Consider the following 24,056-nt stretch of genomic DNA (forward strand, 5'->3'; position numbering starts at 1 on the left):
TACTCTTATAGATATAAGTGCTTATTTTTCACTATCAGCTATCAACCTTAATCATACTCATTTAATCATAATTAAGATGTCTGCCAGCTTCTCCCTTCATGTGGAATGAAACTGCAAGGGTTAAAAAGAGTAACGTCAAAAAGAAGATTGCGCCTGTTTTCGGCACCATGAGACTACACCCAAGAGGAAGGGGGCTGAAAACAAGACCCTATTTTAGCTACGATAGTTTGCTTTTCCCTTTTTTAGACATGACCCAGCTAAAAAGCTTATCCTTCGTCACAATAATGAATATGTATAATTTGTGCTTTGTACACGCTGTCTTTCATCTAATTTTTGATTTGATAGTAAGATATCCGGCTCATTGTATATCAGCCGGAGTTCAGGAAATAAAAATAGAGAAGTATCTGAATACTGAACTGTGCCAGTGTCAGTGTTTGACTTCAAGTGTGCACACTTTTATATTGAGGATTCATTTGGCCAGGGGGACAGAAACAAAGGTACCGAGCGGTTCTAGTTCGGATCCAAAACAAAGGGACACAGAGGAAGTGACGTTTTTCACACTCGTGCTTCTTCAAAACCACACCTGTGGTTTTGAAGAAGCATGAGTTAAAGTGGATGTATAGCCAAATGTTTAACTTTGACCTATAGGTAAGCCTATAATAAGGCTTACCTGTAGGTAAAAGAATATCTCCTAAACCTGTACAGTTTAGGAGATATTCCCCTCGCAATGAGCCACTGACTTCAGCGGCGCATGCGCTCTGGGGATTTTCGGCTTAAAGTTTGTCAGACGCCAGACCCTGCTGGGAAGAAAACTTCCGCACGCTTGCGTGGGAGTGACAAAATCGCGGCTCCAGCCACTCACATCCCTGGAGCCGCGATACCCGGAAGACACGCCGAGGGAACATGTCAGCTCCCTCAGCGTGGACTGAGTGAGATGCTGGCGCCTCATTCTAAGGTAAGTATTTCATAATGAGCTAGTATGCGGTGCATACTAGCTCATTATGCCTTTTCCCTTACAGGTGTAAAAAATAAATTAAAAAAAGTCAGCGTGTTTACTCCGGCTTTAAAAATGAAACGCGTCACCTCCTCTGTGTCCTTTGTCTTGGTGGCAGTCATGATGACATGAATAAATCAATATTGGATCTAGGGTGGTATGCAGCTGCATCTTTTTTCTTTCCTTACTGTGGTGGAGTCCATTTAAACCATTGGATTATAATCACCTGGAGCAGCGTTATCTTTCTTTGGATTTACTCCTACCACCATGTACCTTCCCTCAATTTATGGATTGCTATACTATATATGATCTATGTTGTATTTGCTCTTAGTCCTGGGGTATAGTCAGTGTACCAAAATCTGCATTTTGTGGAGAAAATATAAGTTTGTCTTGAAAAAAATACATTCTAATTTTAGCCCAAGGATTTGACAACCTCTCCTTATTAGTTTTCATTCTTTTCAAGCTTTTCCCCCCTTTGTTTTTACCTGGTAATTTGGGCAGTAACAAACCTTTTATGTGAAAGGGCACCCACTCTGGATGAATGAGCACAGGGGGCACCTTTGGACAGCAGCATTTTTAATCAGGGGTTAAATGTTCTAGCAGATGTAGATACAGATGTAGATACACTATCACATTGAATTTAAACTCCACTTCACACTTAAAAAGCAAGTGCAGCAACATTTATATTTTCCTTATAGGATAAATGTTTTACATGAATAAATACAAGCTGACAAATGTAAGCACCCCTGTCAGTGGCAAATGGATTGCCTCATCCCTGTAACTCCACATCTGCAAGACAGCTCATTCTTTTGAAAAACAGCAGACTTACTGGCAAGATCACCAAGTGAAATAATAGGAATGAAAGACTATAAAGGGAAACAAATGCAGCCACCACTTCTAAGGTTTGGTGAGCTGCAATATAGGAATTGTTTGCTTTTGAGTTTAATACCACTTTTATCTTAGTGTGTTGGTTCAAAAACCTACATAGATCTGGTTATTGCAAACTATGTTTTAATCCTAAGAGTGGACAATCAAACTTCAATCTCTGTGTACTAATAGCTATCCACTTAACCAGTTGCCGACCGCCGCACGACGATGTACGTTGACAGCATGGCACGGGCAGGCATATTGGCGTACATGTACGTCCCTGCCTTCCCGCGGGTCGGGGGCCCGATCGGGCCCCCGCCCGGTGCCTGCGGCGGTCGGTTTTCGTCCGGGAGCGATCCGGGACGAGGGGGCGGCCATTCATTCATGGCCACCCCCTCGCGATCGCTCCCGACGAATAGAAATCCCCCGTGACATCACTTCCTCTCCTGTAATGTAAACACAGGAGAGGAAGTGATGTATTCTCTCCTCCGTGTCGGTATTTTTTGTTCCGACACGGAGGAGAGCGGATCGGTGAGTTGCACCAACACTCTACACACACAGTAGAACATGCCAGGCACACTCACACCCCCCCTTTACCCCCCGATCACCCCCCCAATTACCCCTGCCCCCCAGTCACAGTGACACCAATGTCATTTTTTTTTTTTTTTTTTGCATTGGTGTCATTTGTGACTGTAATAACTGTTAGGGCAGTTAGGGTTAGCCCCCTTTAGTTCTAATGTACCCCCCTAACCCCCCCAATAAAGGTTTAACCCCGTGATCACCCCCCGTCGCCAGTGTCACTAAGGCTGGGTTCACATTGCAGCGGTTTATGAGAACGAATGTGATTCGCACCGCACTGCAGTGCAAATTACATCCGATCTCTGTGCGATTCGAGTTCAGCCATTCGCCGCACCCGCCACACCCGCCGCACCCGCCGCAAATTCACACGGGACCCTTTTTTTGGCCCGCAGCAGAATCGGATCGCATGGGTGTTCACACCATGCGATCCGAGTTTGCAGATCGCACTGCGATATGCGAACTGATCTGGGGGTGTCAGTAACATTTCACTGACACTCCCAGCAGTTCGCATAGGGCAGTGTGAACTGCCGCCGGGAGGCATGCGATGCGGGAACCCGCCGCGGATTCGTGGCGTTTCCGCATCGCTCCAGTGTGAACCCAGCCTAATAAGCGATCATTTTTCTGATCGCCGTATTAGTGTCACAGGTGACGCTAGTTAGGCAGGTAGGTATTTAGGTTCGCCGCAGCTTTTTATAGCGCCAGGGACCCCCATATACTACCGCATAAAGCCCCCTGATTGCCCCCTAGTTAACCCTTTCACCAGTGATCACCATATAACTGTTACAGGTGACGCTGGTTGGTTAGTTATTTTTTTATAGTTTCAGGGCACCCGCCATTTATTACCTAATAAAGGTTTAACCCCCTGATCACCCAGGGGGGGCGTTTGTGACTAATAACTGTTAGGGCAGTTAGGGTTAGCCCCCTTTAGTTCTAAGGTACCCCCTAACCCCCACAATAAAGGTTTAACCCCGTGATCACCCCCCGTCGCCAGTGTCACTAAGGCTGGGTTCACATTGCAGCGGTTTATGAGAACGGATGTGATTCGCACCGCACTGCAGTGCAAATCACATCCGATCTCTGTGCGATTCGAGTTCAGCTATACAGATAGTATGGTTGAATTCGTGTCGCACCCGCCGCACCCGCCGCAAACTCGCACGGGACCCTTTTTTTGGTCCGCAGCAGAATCGGATCGCATGGGTGTTCACACCATGCGATCCAAGTTTGCAGATCGCACTGCGATATGCGAACTGATCTGGGGGTGTCATTAACATTTCACTGACACTCCCAGCAGTTCGCATAGGGCAGTGTGAACTGCCGCCGGGAGGCATGCGATGCGGGAACCCGCCGCGCATTCGTGGCGTTCCCGCATCGCTCCAGTGTGAACCCAGCCTAATAAGCGATCGTTTTTCTGATCGCTGTATTAGTGTCACAGGTGACGCTAGTTAGGCAGGTAGGTATTTAGGTTCGCCGCAGCTTTTTATAGCGCCAGGGACCCCCATATACTACCGCATAAAGCCCCCTGATTGCCCCCTAGTTAACCCTTTCACCAGTGATCACCATATAACTGTTACAGGTGACGCTGGTTGGTTAGTTATTTTTTTATAGTTTCAGGGCACCCGCCATTTATTACCTAGTCTCACTAGTGTACCCCTAAATTTAGGGGTGTCTACTTTCCAAAATGGGGTCATTTGGGGGGGGGTTTGTGCCATCTTGGCATTTTATGGCCTTCAAAACTGTAACGCCCTTAGAAAGCCTGAAGGCGGTGCTTGGTTTTCGGGGCCCCGTACGCGGCTAGGCTCCCAAAAAGTCCCACATATGTGGTATCCCCGTACTCAGGAGAAGCAGCAGAATTTATTTTGGGGTGTTATTTCACATATGCCCATGGCATGCGTGAGCAATATATCATTTAGTGACAACTTTGTGAAAAAACAAAACAAAAAAAAAAGTTTGTAATTTTCCCGCAACTTGTGGCAAAATATAAAATATTCCATGGACTCAACATGCCTCTCAGCAAATAGCTTGGGGTGTCTACTTTCTAAAATGGGGTCATTTGTGGGGGTTTTGTGCCATCTTGGCATTTTATGGCCTTCAAAACTGTAATAGGTAGTGAGAAGTGAACTCAAAAATTTACGCCCTTAGAAAGCCTGAAGGCGGTGCTTGGTTTTCGGGGCCCCGTACGCGGCTAGGCTCCCAAAAAGTCCCACATATGTGGTATCCCCGTACTCAGGAGAAGCAGCAGAATTTATTTTGGGGTGTAATTTCACATATGCCCATGGCATGCATGAGCAATATATCATTTAGTGACAACTTTGTGAAAAAAAAAAAAAAAAAAAAAAAGTTTGTAATTTTCCCGCAACTTGTGGCAAAATATAAAATATTCCATGAACTCAACATGCCTCTCAGCAAATAGCTTGGGGTGTCTACTTTCTAAAATGGGGTCATTTGTGGGGGTTTTGTGCCATCTTGGCATTTTATGGCCTTCAAAACTGTAATAGGTAGTGAGAAGTGAACTCAAAAATTTACGCCCTTAGAAAGCCTGAAGGCGGTGCTTGGTTTTCGGGGCCCCGTACGCGGCTAGGCTCCCAAAAAGTCCCACATATGTGGTATCCCCGTACTCAGGAGAAGCAGCAGAATTTATTTTGGGGTGTCATTTCACATATGCCCATAGCATGTGTGAGCAATATATCATTTAGTGACAACTTTGTGTAAAAAAAAAAAAATATTTTTTTTTTTGTCATTATTCAATCGCTTGAGGCAAAAAAATAAAATATTCAATGGGCTCAACATGCCTCTTATCAATTTCCTTAGGGGGTCTACTTTCCAAAATGGGGTCATTTGGGGGGGTTTTGTACTGCCCTGCCAATTTAGCACCTCAAGAAATGAGATAGGCAGTCGTAAACTAAAAGCTGCGTAAATTCCAGAAAACGTACCTTAGTTTGTAGATGTGACAACTTTTGCGCAAACCAATAAATATACAATTATTGACTTTTTTTTTACCAAAGACATGTGGCTGAATACATTTTGGCCTAAATGTATGACTAAAATTTAGTTTATTGGATTTTTCTAATAACAAAAAGTAGAAAATATCATTTTTTTTCAAAATGTGCGGTCTTTTTACGTTTATATCGCAAAAAATAAAAATCGCAGAGGCAATCAAATACCATCAAAAGAAAGCTCTATTTGTGGGAAGAAAAGGACGCAAATTTTGTTTGGGTACAACATTGCATGACCGCGCAATTACCAGTTAAAGCAGCGCAGTGCCAAAGTGTAAAAAGACCTCTGGTCATTTACCAGCAAAATGGTCCGGTCTGAAAGTGGTTAAGGATCAAGCCTTTTCTGGCACTTTTTGTTTAGAAGTAAAAATCCATTTATTTTTTGCTAGAAAATTACTTAGAGCCCCCAAACATTATATATATTTTTTAGCAGAGACCCCTAGAGAATAAAATGGTAATTGTTGCAATCTTGTAATCTTGTTGTTCTTGTAATCTTTTATGTCACGCGGTATTTACACAGCAGTTTTTCAAACAAAATTTTTGAGAAAAAAAAGTGCACTTTAATGAATTTTATTGTAAACACAATATATAATCCAATTTTTTGATAGATTATAAAAGATGATGTTACTCTGAGTAAATAGATACCTAACATATCACGCGCTAAAATTGCGCATGCTTATGGAATGGCAACAAAGTACTAAAAAATTTTCATAGGTGATGCTTTAACATTTTTTACAGGTTACCTGTTTAGAGTTACAGAAGTGGTCTAGTGCTAGAATTATCACTTTAACGTTCATAGCCATACGTCACATGTGTGGTGCAAACACCATTTACATATGTGTGCCTGACTTGCGTATGAGTTCAATTCTGCCTGGAAGCACGAAGGGATGGGGTGCTTTTTAAAAAAAAAAAAAATCTTATATGTTTTATTTAATTTTTTAAATTGTTATACTGCCCCTTTAATTTTTTTAGCACTTTTATTCCTATTACAATAAATGTTAATATCCCTTGTAATATAAATAAGGGATGATAGGTCCTCTTTATGGAGAGATCTGGGGTCTATAAGAAATAAAACATGTTTCAAATCTATCCGACGGACTAAAAATCGGTAAAACCATTCGTCTGTGTGCTAGTCCTATGCACCAAATACGATGCAAGGGCAGCTATTGGCTACTCGCTATTGAACTTCCTTGTTTAGTCCTGTTTACGTCATCACCTTCAAAATGAACAGACTTTCGAACGGACTTAGTCTGGTCGTGTGTGGCCAAGTCCGTTTCGTTCAGGAAGTCAGTCGGAGCACCGGCAAAAGTCCGTCGGGAAGAGCGTCGGGCCTAGTCCATTGAAAAGTCTGGTCGTGTGTACGCGGCATAAACTTGAGAAGCACAGATGAGCCGTGGGAGGGGACCAATCCCTCTCCCGCTGCTCCTGAAAGTGATCCAGTGGCTAATTATAAATAAGAATTGCAGAAGAATTGCAGACTGAAAAAAAATACTGGGGTTATGGTTGGTAGCTTCAGCCATAACCCCGCTAAACCACTTGCAAGCTGCAATGCATATATATATATATATATATATATATATATATATATATATATATATATATATACACACACACACACACGCACACGCACACACACACACACACACACACACACACAGTATCTCACAAAAGTGAGTACACTCCTCACATTTTTTTGTGTATATTCTATTCTATCTTTTCATGTGACAACACTGAAGAAATGACACTTTGCTACAATGTAAAGTAGTGAGTGTACAGCTTGTATAACAGTGTAAATTTGCTGTCCCCTCGAAATAACTCAACACACAGCCATTAATGTCTAAACCGCTGGCAACAAATGTGAGTATACCCCTAAGTGAAAATGTCCAAATTGGGCCCAAAGTGTCAATATTATGTGTGGCCACCATTATTTTCCAGCACTCCCTTATCCCTCTTGGGTATGGAGTTCACCAGAGCTTCACAGGTTACCACTGGAGTCCTCTTCCATTCCTCCATGATGACATCATGGAGCTGGTGGATGTTAGAGTCCTTGCGCTCCTCCACCTTCCATTTGAGGATGCCCCACAGATGCTCAATAAGGTTTAGGTCTGGAGACATGCTTGGCCAGCCCATCACCTTTACCCTCAGCTTCTGTAACAAGGCAGTGGCCATCTTGGAGGTGCGTTTGATGTCGTTATCATGTTGGAATACTGCCCTGCAGCCCAGTCTCCGGAAGGGATCATGCTCTGCTTCAGTATGTCACAGTACATGTTGGCATTCATGGTTCCCTCAATGAACTGTAGCTCCCCAGTGCCGGCAGCACTCATGCAGCCCTAGACCATGACACTCCCACCACTGTAGGCAAGACACACTTGTCTTTGTACTCACCTGGTTGCCACCACGTATGCTTGACACCATCTGAACCAAATACGTTTATCTTGGTCTAATCAGACCACAGGACATGGTTCCAGTAATCCATGCCCTTAGTCTTCTTGTTTTCAGAAAACTGTTTGCGGGCTTTCTTGTTCATCATCTTTAGAAGAGGCTTCCTTTTGGGATGACAGCCATGCAGACCAATTTGATGCAGCATGTGACGTATGGTCTGAGCAATGACAGGCTGACAACCCCCCCCCACCCCTTCAACCTCTGCAGCAATGCTGGCAGCACTCATACATCTATTTCCCAAAGACAACCTCTGGATATGACGCTGAGCAGGTGCATTCAACTCCTTTGGTCGACCATGGCGAGGCCTGTTCTGAGTGGAACATGTCCTGTTAAATCGCTGTATGTTCTTGGCCACCGTGATTCAGTTCCATTTCAGGGTCTTGGCAATCTTCTTATAGCCTAGGCCATCTTTATGTAGAGCAACAATTCTTTTCTCAATGAGGTGCCATGTTGAACTTCCAGTGACCAGTATGAAAGAGTGAGAGTGATAACACCAAATCGAATACATCTGCTCCCCATTAACACCTGAGACCTTGTAACACTAACGAGTCACATGATATCAGGGGAGGGAAAATGGCTAATTGGACCCAATTTGGACATAGGAGTGTCACTTAGGGGTGTACTCACTTTTGTTGCCAAACCATAATTGCGAGAAAAGATGCCACATTCTGATCCTGATACCATGTTTATTTCTCTCAGCACGTTCTACATAGATTACTCCCTCTAAAATAAGAATTGAAAATGTGTGATGTGCTCCTAGAAATAACCTCTTATGTGTTATCCATAATAAGGTGACCAGATTTTTTAAATGAAGCCAGGAACATATTTTTTTTTTATTGACAAATGGTAAACTATTTTATAAGCATATTTTCCTCAAATTATATATGCAGTGTATGTGGTATATCTTTATGGAATGATTGTATGATATATACACTATTTCTCACATTTTATCCATGAGATTAATAAAAAGGTACTTCTTAAAATTTTTGGGGATATGACTACCAAATGTTAAGAAGATAACACTGAGAAAAAAACTTTTCAATGCATATTTTGTATTTTATTCTTACCAAAGAAATTTGGTTCAACAAGATCAATATACATTAAATTAACAGTTCAGAACAGTAAAAGATTGCATAGTAACACCATGTACCCATATGACTTTTTAGCATTTTTTTTCACCCAAATAGAGATTTCTTTTGGTAGTATTTAATTGCAACTTTTTTTTTGCTAAACAAACAAAAAACTACCGCAAATTTTGAAAATAAAAAAGTTTTTCTTAGTTTTTGTTAAAATATGTTGTAAATAAGTATTTTTTCTCCCTCACTGATGTGCGCTGATGAGGCTGCACTGATGGGCACTGATATGCGCCAATGATGGGAACTGGTAGGTGGCACTGTTATGTGGCAAGGATGGGTACTGATGGGTGGCACTGATATGTGGCAATAATGGGCACTGATAGGCAGCACTGATATGCAGCAATGATGGGCACTGATAGGCGGAAATGATGGGCGCTGACAGGCAGTGCTGATATGCAGCAATGATGGGCACTGATAGGCAGCAATGATGGGCACTGATAGGCAACACTGATATGCAGAAATGATGCGCACTGATAGGCGGAACTGATATGGGGCAATAATAGGTGGTACTAATATGTGGCAATGATGGGCACTGATAGTCAGCACTGATAGGTGGCAATGATGGGCACTGATAGGCGGCACTGATATGTGGCAATGATGGGCACTGATGGGAGGCACTGATGGTCACTGGCAAGCTGTAACGATGGGCACTGGTAGGTGGCAATGATGGGCACGGATATGTGGCAATAAAGGGCACTGGTAGGTGGCAATGGTAGGCAGCAATGATGGCACTGATAGGTGGCAAAGAGGAGCACTGGTAGGTGGCAATGATGAGCACTGGTATGTGGCACTGATGGGCACTGGTAGGCGGCAATGATGGGCACTGATGAGGCTGCACTGATAGGATGCAATGATGGGCACTGATAGGTGGCACTGACATGCGTTACTGGTTAGGAAGGGAGGAGACACTGATATAAGGGGACTGTGAGCTAATGGGGGTCTCTAAGGGTGCTGCTGACCTAATAGTTGATCACCAACCATTATATCAGCAGTCAGTACTCCCTCTTAGAGACCCCCATTAGCTCACAGCCCCCTTATATCAGTGTCCCCCCACCCCCTTCCTTAGAGACCTCCAGAAATCAGACATCCCTATACCAGTGCCCCTGCCCTCTTTAACATTCAGATCGCCTAATCCATTCAGATCGCCTAATCAGTGGGACCCGGGAGCTACTACAACCAAGGAGGAAAGTATGAGAGATGAGCTGGGGGGTGGAGCTGGGAGGTGGAGCCGCTCTAGGGCTATTTACCTCCCACTATGCAGTGTGAACGACAGAAATAGCATGTCATTGGTTGCTAGGACAGCAACCACTGACTGCAAAGGAGGTGGCGGCAGTGGAGGCGGGGGCAAGAGAGGCACTGGGTGGGGGAGGCAGAGAGGTGTAACCTGGACTGTCCGGGCAATAACGGACAGGTGGCAACCTTATAAGGACAAAACTGGGGGCAAACTTGTGCGGGTACAATGTCCCCAGTCCCGGACTTCTGGTAACTCTAATGCCGCATACACATGATCAGACTATCTGGCGGACTTAGTCCGGTGGACAATCCGCCAGACTTTACAGTGGAGGTCCGCCGGACTTTCCGAATGAGCAGACTTGCCCAGACACGCCCACACATGACCAGACTTTTCCGGCGGACAATCCGCCAGACTTTTGGCGCAGGTCCGCCGAACTATTTAAATGAACGGACTTGCCCACACGGAGTAAAGTCCGTTCCTTTTGAACGTGACTCTAGGTAGACGGGACTAGCGAAGGAAGTCAATGTCGCCACCTCAGTCGGCGAGATTGACAGCTTGTGAGCCCCGTCGCCTGGTATGGATTTTAAGGGGAACCCCCACCCCAAAGCACCTTGTCCCCATGTTGATGAGGACAATGTACTCTTCCCGACAACCCTGGCCATTGGTTGTCTGGGTCTTATCAGAATCTGGGAGCCCACTTTAATAAGGGGGCCTCCAGATCCCAGCCCCCCCACCCTATGTGAATGAGTATGGGGTACATCGTACCCCTACACATTCACCTGGGGGAAAAGTGTCAATAAAAAAAAACACAACACAGGTTTTTAAAGTAGTTTATTAGACAGCTCCGGGGGTCTTCTTCCGACTTCGGGGGTCTTCTCGCCAGGCTCCTCGGCTATCTTCTGTTCTTTTGCCATTCTTTTGCTAGCGGAGGAGCCTGGCTTTCTCCTTCGTCGTCGCCGCCGCCTGGGGGTCTTCTTCCAACTTTGGGGGTCTTGTCCCGCTCTTTGGTTCTTCTGCTGGGCCTCCGCTATCTTCTTCCAGCTCTTTTACTAGTGTTGGCCCGGTCTTCTCGTTCGTCGCTGTCGCCGCCGCCGCTTACGCCTTCTTCTTCTTCCTTCCAATGTTGACACGAAGCTCTCTCCGGCCGCAATGCCAGGGATGCGTTGCGCAGTGACATATATAGGCATAGGGGATGGGTCATCGGGTGATGTCACATGGTGACCCCGCCACTTATGATGTCACAGCCCCAGGGGATGCTGAGATTGTGACATCATAAGGGGCGGGGTCGCCCTGTGACATCAACCGGTGACCCCGCCCCTTATGCCTATATAAGTCACTGCGCAATGCGTCCCTGACATTGCGGCTGCAGAGAGCGTTGTGTCAACATCGGATGGAATAAGAAGGCTGCGGTGACAGCGACGTATGAGAAGACCAGGCCAACACTAGCAAAAGAGCTGGAAGAAGATAGTGGAGGCCTGGCAGAAGAACCGAAGAGCGGGACAAGACCCCCGAAGTCGGAAGAAGACCCCCGAAGTCGGAAGAAGATCCCCGGACGGCGGTGATGAAGAAGGAGAAAGCCGGACTCCTTTGCTAGCAAAAGAGCGGCAAAAGAGCAGAAGATGCCGAAGGAGCCCGGTGAGAAGACCCCCAAAGTCAGAAGAAGACTACTTTAAAAACCTGTGTTGTGTTTTTTTTATTGACACTTTTTCCCCCAGGTGAATGGGTAGGGGTACAATGTACCCCATACTCATTCACATAGGGTGGGGGGCTGGGATCTGGGGGCCCCCTTATCAAAGGGGGCTCCCAGATTCCAATAAGCCCCCGCCCACAGACCCCAACAACCAATGGCCAGGGTTGTCGGGAACATGGGGACAAGGTGCTTTAGGGTGGGGGGGCCGCAGGGCCCCCCTTCCCCTAAGCACCCCCCATGTTGAGGGCTCGGATAAGGGTCTGGTATGGACTTTGGGGGGGGGGGAAATGGCGTAGGGGTTCCCCTTAAAATCCATACCAGGTGACAGGGCTCGCGAGGTGTTAATCTCGCTGATGGAGGCGGCGACATTGACTTCCTTCGCTAGTCCCATCTACCTGGAGTCACACTCAAAATGAATGGACTTTACTACGTGTGTGAGCAAGTCCGTTCATTTTGGCAGACTAGCACACAGACAGGCGGATTGTCCGCCGGACTGCCGAGTCCGGCGGCCAATTTTGAGTCAAGTCTTCTTTCCGCTGGATAGTCCGATCATGTGTATGCAGCATAACCCATAGTGCATCATTTTCCCCCTTACTTGATGAGCATTGAGCATAGATGAGCAATTGGAAGTCTGCACTTAAAGGCGGAGTGTTTAACAAATTTGAGTGCCTGGAGCTTGGTCATCTTTGTATATGGCATCCAAAGCCCTGCTGCCATGGCTGAATCTTGGGAAAGATTTAACAGTTTCCTTATAGAGCAGAAGCTTGAACTCCAGTTCTTCACTATTCTGTTCCTGCTGACCAGGAAGGCTGCCCAACTTGTAAAGTGTAAAGAGGAAACAATGACTTAAAGGGGGAGATTTACTAAACCTGGTACAGCTGTGCATATAAACCGTATCAGTTTCTAGGTTTTATTGCCAAAACTTAATTGAACAAGCTGAAGTTATAAGATGATTGATTACTATGCACAGCTACACCAGATTCTGTGTGCACCATTTTTATTAAATCTCCCCCAAAGTGTTTCTCTATGAAGCTTTGTTTTTAGTTTTGGGAAGAGTGGGGAAGGGTTAGACCATCTGTCATGCTTTCATTGCACTTTGCATACCCATTGAGTAGATTCACTACTGTATTTGTACTGGTGATCATTGTCATACATGGAAGAAAGTTTAAATTACTAAGCCCAGGACCCTGCATTCATTATATCTGGCCTCCCACAGTACACAGAACATGGAAAGGCAATTATTTTAGTAAATATAAACTGCTAAATACCTTTTCTCATCAGCAGTATATAGCAGTCTTGTAACTTCTATCAATGTTCAGCTGAGGATTGGTTAAAGCTTGTAAAGGGAGTTTTCATTCTCCTCTGAACGTCCTGTAAGGCTGTATGACCCCTGACCCTCTGTCTGGACAGTGCTGATTGGCCCTGAGCTGATCACATGCACCCTCCAAGAAAAAAAAAACTCTCTAGCAATACATACCAAACTGAGCATGTGCAGAGTGCCCCCAGTGCTCTGTACTATCGAGAGATGGACTAAGGAAAGTGGAAGAAGAGGAGGATCAGAGAAGACAGGATCAAACAGCCTTTTTACACAATGCAGAAGATTAACCCCTTTGGTTCCACAGTGAGTATAACAAGCATGCTTTACTGCATATACAGACTGGTTTTATTGTTGTGGGTTAAGTAACACTTTAACCACTTGCCGATCGTGCAACAGCAAAATGACGGCTACAGTGTGGGTGGCTAGTGCCAGTCAGTACCCATCAATGCCTCCTCATCAGTGTCACAGATCAGTGCCGCTTATCAGTGCCCATCAGTGTCTATCTGTGCCCATCAGTGCCGCCTATCAGTTCCCCAGGTGCCGCCTATCAGTGCCCATCAGTGTCGTCTATCAGTGCAGCCTCATCAGTGCCTACCAGTGCCACCCCTTCAGTACCCATCAAAGAAACCTCATCAGTGCACATCAGTGAAGGAGAAAAATTACCTGTTTCCAACATTTTATAACAAACTATGAAAAAACATATTTTTTTCAACATTTTCATTATTTTATTAATTTATTTAGCAAAAAATAAAAAACACCAGTGGTGATTAAATACCACCAAAAGAAATCTCTATTTGTGTAAAAAAAAAAAGATAAAAATTTTGTTTGGGTACAGTGTTGCATGACTGTGCAATTGTCATTTAAATTGTGATAGCACTGAAAGCTGAATATTAGCCTGGGCAGGAAGGGGGTAAAAGTGCCCAAGCAAATGGTTAAGGGAAATCCAAAAATGTTGTGTTGTCCCCAGAACAAGAGGTGAGGGATAATCTTCCAATGGGGACACCTGTTCAAGGGACAACTGTTAACTGTCCCCTCATCTTGAGGGATTTTCTCCTGTTCTATCTCTGTAGTAGGAAGTAAGACCCCTTTCCCACTGGAGCCGTTTTTCAGGCGAGTAGCGCTAAAAATAGCACCTGAAAAAGCCTCAGCACTGCGCTGGCAGGGCGTCACAAAAAGCAGCTTCTTTGCAGCGGTGTAGGAGTGAATACACCGCTCCTCCACCACACCTCCACCGCATCTCCACCACCCATTTAGAACAATGGTAGTGCCGGCAAATTTAACCCTTTTTCAGCTGCTAGCAGGGGTTAAAACCACCTGCTAGCGACTTGGGTGGCCCAACAAAAATTTAGCGACCTGACGCCATGGGACAACCTGACTTGAGCAGGGAAATGGCACTTTGGTGCCGCTTTACGCAGGACTGCCCCCCTTCCCCCCGCACGCGGTCGTCTAGGAAGCCATCGGCCCCACGTGAGTTACCTTGAACGTTAAAGCTGACCAAGCGTATCACACGTGAGAACCCCTTACAAGAGGACAGACCAGTCCTATACTGCACGAAATAGACTGCGGAATGGGATTACTCAGCCCAACAATCGAGTTGACCTACCGTGCTGACCCGTCACCTGGTAAATACTCTCTCAATAACCTAATCAGTACCAAGTTAATTTATGACTGTTGACTATTCATGTTCTTGTTCCCACTACAAGTGAAAAACAAAAAAGGAACGACTGAGTATTACGTATCAGCATTACCTACAGCAAATGTTTATCCTCTTTGTTCATTTTAATTTTCTCTCATTCTTTTACTGTATATCAAGCTGTAATACCCTGTCTCCTATAAATAAAGATTGTTTAAAAAAAAAAAAAAACACCCGCTAGCGAACGAACAGTGCCGCTAATATGATGGTAAAGTGCAGGTAAAAATAGCGCCGCTTTACCGCCAATGCACGGGGCGGCTCAGTGTGAAAGCACTCTAAAAGAAGTTTCCCCAGTGGTGCATAGACAGCAAAAACAATAATCTGCCAGGGGTTTTAACCTGTCCCCATTCTATACAAAACGTTAAAGGTATAAAACTAAGAAATGCTAAGAATGGAAACTCATGGACTCATACAGATAGATCGAGACCCCATTTTCCTTTATGTCACATGGACCAAGGTCACATAATCAAATTATGCTCCATCTAATGTCTAAACAACTAAAATCGAAATGAAAAAATCTATGCATACATATGTAATTATGATCATGGGAATTTTATGTAACCATCAATGAAATAGTCTTGGTTAAGCCCAAGGTAGGATATGCATGGCTCTGTTTCAGTGCATACGTTGATGTTGCTGGTTCAAAGCTTCCATAGAAGAGTTGCGATAGAGAGAAAAATAAACAATTATACCAGCAATAATTTGTAAACTTGATAATTTAGTCAGTTAGGTTTAAAGCCCCACAAAAATACCCTGGGAGTGGGGGTAGAGAAACAAGGTGTAATAGTAACCTTGTTTCTTGCTCCAGCATGCTCTCTCCATTCATGTGACTGGTCCCCTGCAGTCTACTGTCCAAGGCACAGCAGGCTGAGGTCAAACGCTTGTTCCTCGCATACAATGCAGGACTACTTTGTTTCCCTGAAATTGAGACCAGGTCTTATATTAATTTTGTCTGCAAAAAACACACTAGGGCTTATTTTTAGGGGATGTCTTATTTATTTATGGTATACACAATAATCTACAATATTCAAATACAGTCATGTCATCATGGACGATCTTAAAGTGATTGTAACCCTAAAAAAGAGTTAGGGGTTAAAAAAGAAAAAAATATTATTCTGACCCTTTAAAGCATGAAAATAAGGTATTTTCCACAATAAAGTTACAAAAAAGGCACCTACACATTATATAATCTTTTTACTAAACAGATTACATGACGTTACAATGACTTTAACTAGAGCTTATTTTCGGGGTAGGGCTTATATTGAAGCCATCCCTGAAAATAATGCTAGGGCTTATTTTGGGGGTAGGGCTTATTTTTGGGGAAACAGGGTAATAGCCATTCATTGTACATGATGGCGCAGAGGGACTGCCCACAACCCAGAGGAGAAGAAAGAAGAGGAGAGTGCTGAAGCCTGTCAGAATTTAAAGCAGCGCTGAAGGACCTTGTTCTGTTGATGACATCTAAAACAGCCTATCCTCTAGAGCACTGATGGTGAACCTTGGCACCCCAGATGTTGTGGAATTACATTTCTCATGATGCTCAACTACACTGCAGAGTATATAAGCGTCATGGGAAACGTAGTTCCAAAACATCTGGGGTGCCAAGGTTCGCCATCACTGCTCTATAGAGTTACTGAGCAATTAACCCTCGCAGTGCAGAGGGGCTCCACTTCAAGGTTTTTTTTTTCTATTCAGGAGTTGTCCTTAATGCTAGTTGATATATTTTCTTCTCCCCAGTTGTGTGGTCTTTAGAGTTTATAACCTTCACAAGTTGTATGTCCTGTCTGTATTTACCTTTGATGTCAGTTGGCACATATCTTATTTTTGATTTTTGAAATAACTTCATTTATAGCTTTTAGAACTTCTTTATTTCTTAGACTATATACTAAGGGATTTAACATTGGAACTACAGCAATATACACCATTGAGAGTATTTTGTCCTGAGAAGACGCCATATCTGGTTTCATGTTAAGAGAGAGAGATGTCAGCCAAAATAAAACAACAATGATGATGTGAGAGGAACAGCTAGAAAATGCTTTAAGTCTCCCGGTGGATGTATGGATCTTTAGAATTGCAGCTATGATGTACATATAAGATGCGAGAATCAATATGAAGGTGATAAGCCCATAAACAATACCATCAACATTAATTAGGACTCCAATGTGTGTGCTGTCATTGCAGGAGATACGAAGTACTGACTTCATATGGCAAAAGAAATGGTTGATTGCACTGGAAATGGGAAATAATAATTGTGAAATAAGCAATGCATACATCAGTGAGTTAAAAGTCCCAACGGTGCAACATAATATGGCCAATATCACACATGTCCTTCTATTCATTATCACATTGTAGAGTAATGGGAAGCAAATGGCCACATATCTGTCATAAGCCATAGACGTCAATATGAAAAACTCTATTCCAATAGAGAAAACATAAAAGAATATTTGTGTAATACAGCCTGGATAGGAGATACTTGTGTCACCTGTAAAAGTAATGGCCAGAAGCTTTGGCAAGACTACAGAAACATACACAACATCGAGGATTGTTAGGTTACCCAGAAAAAAGTACATGGGAGAATGCAAACGGGGAGTGAGACACACAATTATACCTACAAGCACGTTTCCAAGAATGCAGAGTAAATACATTATTAAGACAATAATAAAAATGATCCATTTAACTTTAGGATAACCGGAAAATGCCAGAAGGTGCAATACCTGATGTTTTGTAGCTGCATGAATAGTTTCTGTTAAAGCTTTGCAAAGATCAATAGAAACATTCAGACCTTAAAGGAGAAAATTCAAACAGGATAAATAATTATCATTTTGGGTTTACATGATACATTGTGGCATTGTGAGTTTGAAAAACACATTTACAGTGATAACAGTGCCCAAACAGTGCCCCATCAGTACAATCAGTACAGTGCCTATTTGGGATCTGTGCCACCTCATCAGTGCCCACCTGTCCCGATCTGTGCCCACCTGTGCTCACCTGTGCTATTGGCGATCAGTATCTTTGCAATCTGCACATCTGTGCCACCTCATCAGTGCCCACCTGTGCCACCTCATCAGTGTCCACCTGTGCCACCTTATCTGTGCCCACCTGTGCTACCTCATCAGTGCCCATCTGTGCCGCTTCCTCATCAGTGCTCATCTGTGCCGCCTCATCAGTGCACATCTGTGCAATCAATCAGTGCCCATCTGTCCCACCTCATCAGTGCCCATCTGTTCCACCTCATCAGTGCCCATCTGTGTCAACTCATCAGTGCCCATCTGTGCCGCCTCATCGGTGCCCATCTGTGCCGCCTCATCAGCGCACATCTGATCAATCAATGCCCATCTGTTCCGCCTCATCAGTACCCACCTGTTCTGTCTCATCACTGCCCATCTGTGCCACATCAGTGCCCATCTGTGCCACCTCATCAGTGCATATCTGTGCCATGAATCAGTGCCCATCTGTGCCACCTCAGTGCACAACTGTGCAATCAATCAGTGCCCATCTGTGCCTCCTCATCAGTGCCCATCTGTGTAATCAGTGCACATCTGTGCCGCTTCATCAGTGCACATCTGTTCCACCTCATCAGTGCCCATCTGTGTAATCAGTGCACATCTGTGCCGCCTCATCAGTGCACATCTGTGCCGACTCATCAGTGCACATCTGTTCCATCTCATCAGTGCACATCTGTTCCACCTCATCAGTTCACATCTGTTCCACCTCATCAGTGCCCATCTGTTCCACCTCAGTGTCCATCTGTGAACATCAGTGCCCATCAGGGCAGTCTTAGCACACACCTGCGTAGTCACATCACCACCAGCACCCATGTCCAAAAGATGCTTTTCCGCCGAGGAGGCATACCAAATACTTTCCCAGGCGGACGAGAGCAACGGGGGGCTCTCTCTTTTGGATTCCCTTTCAGACTCCGATTCTGAGTCGGACGTAAATTGTGAGCCAGTCCTCAGTAGTGGAACACTCAGTGACTCAGAGGAGGAAGATATTCGGGTCGCCAAACGAAGGCGTTCTGGTGAGGAGGCAGTGGCATCCACCAGCACTGCAGTGCCATCCACCAGCACCGCAGTACCATCCACCAGTACCTCATCAAGAAAGGCCAAGGACCCATGGCAGTCTTCCCTATGCTCTACAGAACCCCTTGTGGCTGCCTCCTAATTCAGGAGAAGCCAACATTCCCCCTTTCACTGCCCAGCCAGGAGTCCAGGTGGACACGGAGAATTTTTCCCCAATCCATTTTTTTAATCTAATTTTTACCGTGAACATGCTATCAACAGTTGTGGCCCTGTGCAACCTTTATGCACAGCAATTTATTTTAAATACTCCAACGTCCTATTATGCCCGTCCCTACGAGTGGAGAGACCTAACAGTGGAGGAGTTTAAGGTTTTTTTAGGCCTTGCATTTAATACGGGACTCAACAAAAAAAACACTTTGAATTCCTAGTGGTCAACCCACCCCCTCCAACACATGCCAATCTCCTCCAAGGTAATGCCCAGAACCAGATACAAAATGATAATGAGGTTCCTCCATTTCAATGATAACACCCAGTGCCCTCCCCGAAATAACCCAAATTATGACAGACTTTTCAAAATTCAGCCACTTCTAAATTGTTATTCTGAAGTATTCCCCCAGCTGTTTACCCCGGACCAACACATATGTGTGGTTGAGTCCCTTAAGCCTGTGGCAGGCTTAAAATCAAACAATTTATTCCCAGCAAAAGGGCCCGATATGGGGTGAAGGTATAAAAATTATGTGACCGAGTCACAGGGTACTTGTATGCCTTCAAAGTGTATGAAGGGAAGGACACCTAGCTGCAACCCCCTAATTGCCCAGACTACTTGGGATTAAGCGAGAAAATTTTTGGGACCTCATATACCCCCTACTGGAAAAAGGCTACAATTTATACTTAGACAACTTATACACATCTCTGCCCCTGTTCCACAACCTTCACCGGAAGAAGACGCCAACATGTGGCACCGTAAAAAAAGAAAAAAAGAATCAGAAGGGCTTTCCTCAAAGTCTTGTCCATAAGAAATTCAGAAAAGGAGAGACGGCAAGTCTGCGAAACAAAGATTTTGGCAGTGAAGTGGAGGGACAAAAGGGATGTATACATGTTGTCTTCAATCCACAATGATACCTTTGTGGAAATCCCCAGAAGGAGTGGCCCCATACAAAAACCTAAATGCATCTATGATTATAATTTGTTCATGGGGGGAGTCAACTTCAATAACCAAATGCTGGAACCATACCTTGCCACAAGACGGACATACCATTGGTATAAAAAAGTCACAATTAATTTTTTTCAATTGGCCGTATACAATTCGTATGTAATTTACCGCAACTCCACCCAAAACCCCAAACGCTTCCTTGGCTACCAGGAGGACGTTTTCACTTCCCTAATATTCCCAAATGGCCCACCAGAAAATATCTGATCGGATGTTCTTAGTCGACTCTTCGAATGCCACTTTCCAGATAGACTCCCTCCCAGACCAACAGGCCAACGACGTAAAAAAAAAATGTATGGTGTGTACCAGAGCAGGATTCAGAAGAGACACATCTTATTACTGTGCCCAATTTCCTTCCCAGCCAGGCCTCTGCATAGGTGAATGTTTTTGCCATTACCATACTTCAATAAATTATTAGTGAAGTATGGTAAACATAATCCTCAACGCCTGGCTTCACACACCTTCACACCCCTTATGCCACTGCCTGCTCTGTAACTGACCCTGGCTTGTTATTCAACCATGCTTCTGCCTGCCGATTCTGTACATACCGCTTCTTGATCTGGAACTGACCCTGGACTGTTATTCAACCATGCTTCTGCCCGCCGATTCTGTACATATCTCTGCCTGATCTAGAACTGACCTTGGACTCTTTGACCATGATATTTGCCTGCCTCTTGGACTGATCTTGTACCCTGCAACTGGACTAGTGGGATTCAGCACAGGGGTCTCACATATGCGAGGGGCTCCAGAATTTTTTTTCTGGGTGAAGAAAACTATTTTTTTTGTTTTCTCATTCCTAGATTAGGGTCTGGAGACTCGGAGGCTTCAAAGATATTTGGGTGAAAGAAGCCTCTACCCCTGTCCCCATTCTGTCCTGAACGAGGCCCTACTTTTGCCTGCTGCCTGTAGGACTTACTGCCATTATGTCTCTGCCTGTCGCACTGACCACACCACATGCTCCTGCCTACTACCAGGACCAATATTTTTCACATTTCTGACATATTTCTGCCTGCACTGACCCTGGACTGTATATGGACAGTATCCCTGCCTGCTGCCTGGACAATTGTGTTCGACGTTGCTGACCAAGCCCCTGCCTGCTGTCTGGACCAGTGCTATCCTCCTGTGTACAACTGCGCTACTACAACCACAGGTAATCTTTTGTTTACGCTTTGCTCAGCATAATGTATTTTGGGGTGTAATTCTTGGTATGTGCATGCTATGTGTCCCTGGAACACCCAACGGTGTTCCTTGCATGTTGGATCTCTGTATGTGACCAGGCTGTGTAGAAGTCTCAAACATGTGGTATCGCCATACTCAGGAGCAGTAGCAAAATGTATTTTGGGGAGTAATTTTTTTCTAAATGCTATGTGTTGGAGATATCTTGTAAACAGACAACTTTGTGTAAAAAAAAATGTGTTTTCATTTTTTTTTCCACATTTTCCAAAAACGTATGAAAAAAAATGAACCATTCAAAAGACTCATTTTGCCTCATAGATTGTACATTGGGGTGTTAGCTTTCCAAAATGGGGTCATTTTGTGGGTGTTTCCATTGGCCTGGTGCTCCAGGGCCTTCAAAAATGTAATAGGTGGTTGAGACATGAGATGCGTAATTTATGCTCCTAGAACACCTGACGGTGCTCCCTGCATGTTGGGCCTCTGTATGTGACCAGGCAGTGAAAAAGTCCCACATATGTGGTATTGTAATACTCAAGAGGAGTAGCAGAATGTATTTTGGGGTGTCATTTTTGTTATCCAAATGCTATGTGTTGGAAATATCTTATAAACCGACAACTTTGTGTAAAAAAAAGGCGGTTTCATTTTTTTTTACACATTTTCCAAAATCTTCTGGAAAAAAATGAACCATTCAAAAGACTCATTATGCCTCATAGATTATACATTGGGATGTTAGCTTTCCAAAATGGGGTCATTTTGTGGATGTTCCCTCCATTGTTCTGGTGCTCCAGGGCCTTCAAAATTGTAATAGGTGGTTGAGAAATGAGATGTGTATTTTTTTCTCCTAGAACACGTGATGGTGCTCCCTGCATGTTGGGCCTCTGTATGCGGCCAGGCAGTGAAAAAGTCCTACACATGTGGTATTGTTATACTCAGGAGGAGTAGCAGAATGTATTTTGGGGTGTCATTTGTGGTATGCACATGCCATGTGAGAGAAATAAGCTATTAAATTTACAATTTTCTGAAAAAAGAAAAAGAAAAAAGAAAAATCTTAATATTGCAAAGAATTGTGGGAAAAAAATTACAACTTCAGATAACTCACCATGCCTCTTACTAAATACCTTGAAATGTCTACGTTCAAAAAAGGGGTCATTTGGGGACCATTTGAACTTTCCTGGCTTGTTATAAATGAGATAGGCGGCCAGTACATCAGATGTGATAATTTTTTTATGATTTGCACCATACCTTGTAGACTAAAACTTTCACACATACCAAATAATTTCCACAAATTGATAGTATAAATAGCAGTAGCAATATAAATTATGGGCAAAATTTATGAAGAAAAATTACTAATTTGCAAAATTGTATCACAGAAATTAGGAAAAAACTTTTTTTTTTTCAAAATTTTCGGTATTTTTTCATTTATAGCGCAAAAAATAAAAAACCCAGAGGTTATCAAATACCACCAAAAGAAAGCTCTAATTGTATGAAAAAAATGAAAAATGAATAATTTGGGTACAGTGTTGCATGACTGAGTAATTGTCATTCAAAGTGTGAGAGCACCGAAAGCTGAAAATTGGTCTGGACAGGAGGGGGGTTTAAGTGTCCAGTAAGCAAGTGATTAATCTATTATTTACCTAACAAATATTAGGCACGTCCACTAATCAAAAATACCAGCCTAGCATACCTAAAATATTGTTTTCTCATGGTTGGAGAGCCACAACCATGTGGGCTTACTGTCATATTAACCTATAGTACTTGATCGAAGCAAGATTTACCTGTAATTCCAGTTGCTGCCATGCTCACAAAATGTATTTGTCTGAAAGTATCATAGCTGTATATATAACAAGGATGAATTCAAAGACATCTTGGGAAAATATCCCATAAGGACCTATAGTCATATTTAAAAAAACAAAAACAAAACAGAAATTAAACACAGATTTGGGAATTACATATGATCAAGAGCCAAGGGTGTAAAAAGGGCCAGTACCTTTAATCACTTAAGGGCCGAGCCTCTTTTTGAGATTTGTTGTTTACTACATATCTTTTCCTCATTTATTGACTTTATATGAGATTTTGTGTTTGCACTTGAATGTGGACAGAAAGCACTGCTACAATATTTTAAAAGAGGACATTTATTTGGAACTTTTTAATATTATCTTTTTACATTTATTTTTGTTTAAAAAAGTAGCTGCTTGAAAGTATATCATTACCAGTATATTTATAACCATAAGGTGATTAGTCCAAGTGTTGCAAAGTGGTGTTCAATAGGGCGCGTTTAGAACATTTCTTGTTTGTTAACCCCCAAACATTATACATTTTATACATTATACTAATTTATTTTATTCAAAATTCAAATTTCAAAAGACAGTTATATTTTTTCTGTTTTGTTCTATTCTATTTAATTCTATTTAATTGTATTGTTTTTTCCATTCTATTCTATTCTTTTCTTTTATATTCTATTCTAAACTATTCTATTCAAATTCAAATTTATTCTATTTGAAATTTGATTTTCGGAAGATGGTCATATTATTTATATTATTTCGATTCTATTGAATCCTATTCTTTTGTTTTTTCTATTATATTCGGTTCTTTTCTATTCTATTCTTTTATATTGTACTGTAATTTATTCTATCCAAATTAGAATTCTAGAAAACTAGAAAATTAGAATTTCAGAAGATGATTATATTCCTTCTAATGTATTCAAT

At 43.3% G+C, this 24,056-nt stretch overlaps 1 protein-coding gene across 1 annotated transcript; it reads right to left on the reverse strand.

The window, feature by feature from the left end:
- Nucleotides 1-16,064: 16,064 nt before the first annotated feature.
- Nucleotides 16,065-23,257, reverse strand: LOC143960834 (olfactory receptor 7G3-like). The gene is made up of 2 exons (XM_077469775.1): nt 23,127-23,257; nt 16,065-17,728 (listed from the first exon to the last, which is right to left on the reverse strand). The coding sequence occupies exons 1-2, from the start codon at nt 23,146-23,148 to the stop codon at nt 16,749-16,751; spliced, it is 1,002 nt and encodes a 333-aa protein (XP_077325901.1). The 5' UTR covers nt 23,149-23,257; the 3' UTR covers nt 16,065-16,748.
- Nucleotides 23,258-24,056: the final 799 nt, after the last annotated feature.

This window comes from Lithobates pipiens, unplaced genomic scaffold, assembly GCF_037356315.1.
Source record: "Lithobates pipiens isolate NorthernLeopardFrog02 unplaced genomic scaffold, aLitPip1_a1.2 Scaffold_8, whole genome shotgun sequence".
In the NCBI taxonomy this organism is placed as follows: domain Eukaryota; kingdom Metazoa; phylum Chordata; class Amphibia; order Anura; family Ranidae; genus Lithobates; species Lithobates pipiens.

Bases quoted from the DNA above. Each gene is read 5' to 3' on its own strand.
- LOC143960834 (XM_077469775.1), bottom strand. From the start codon at position 23,148: ATGGCAGCAACTGGAATTACAG. The intron at 17,729-23,126 runs GTAAATCTTGCT...TTCTCCTTTAAG, and splicing joins GGCAGCAACTGGAATTACAG to GTCTGAATGTTTCTATTGAT.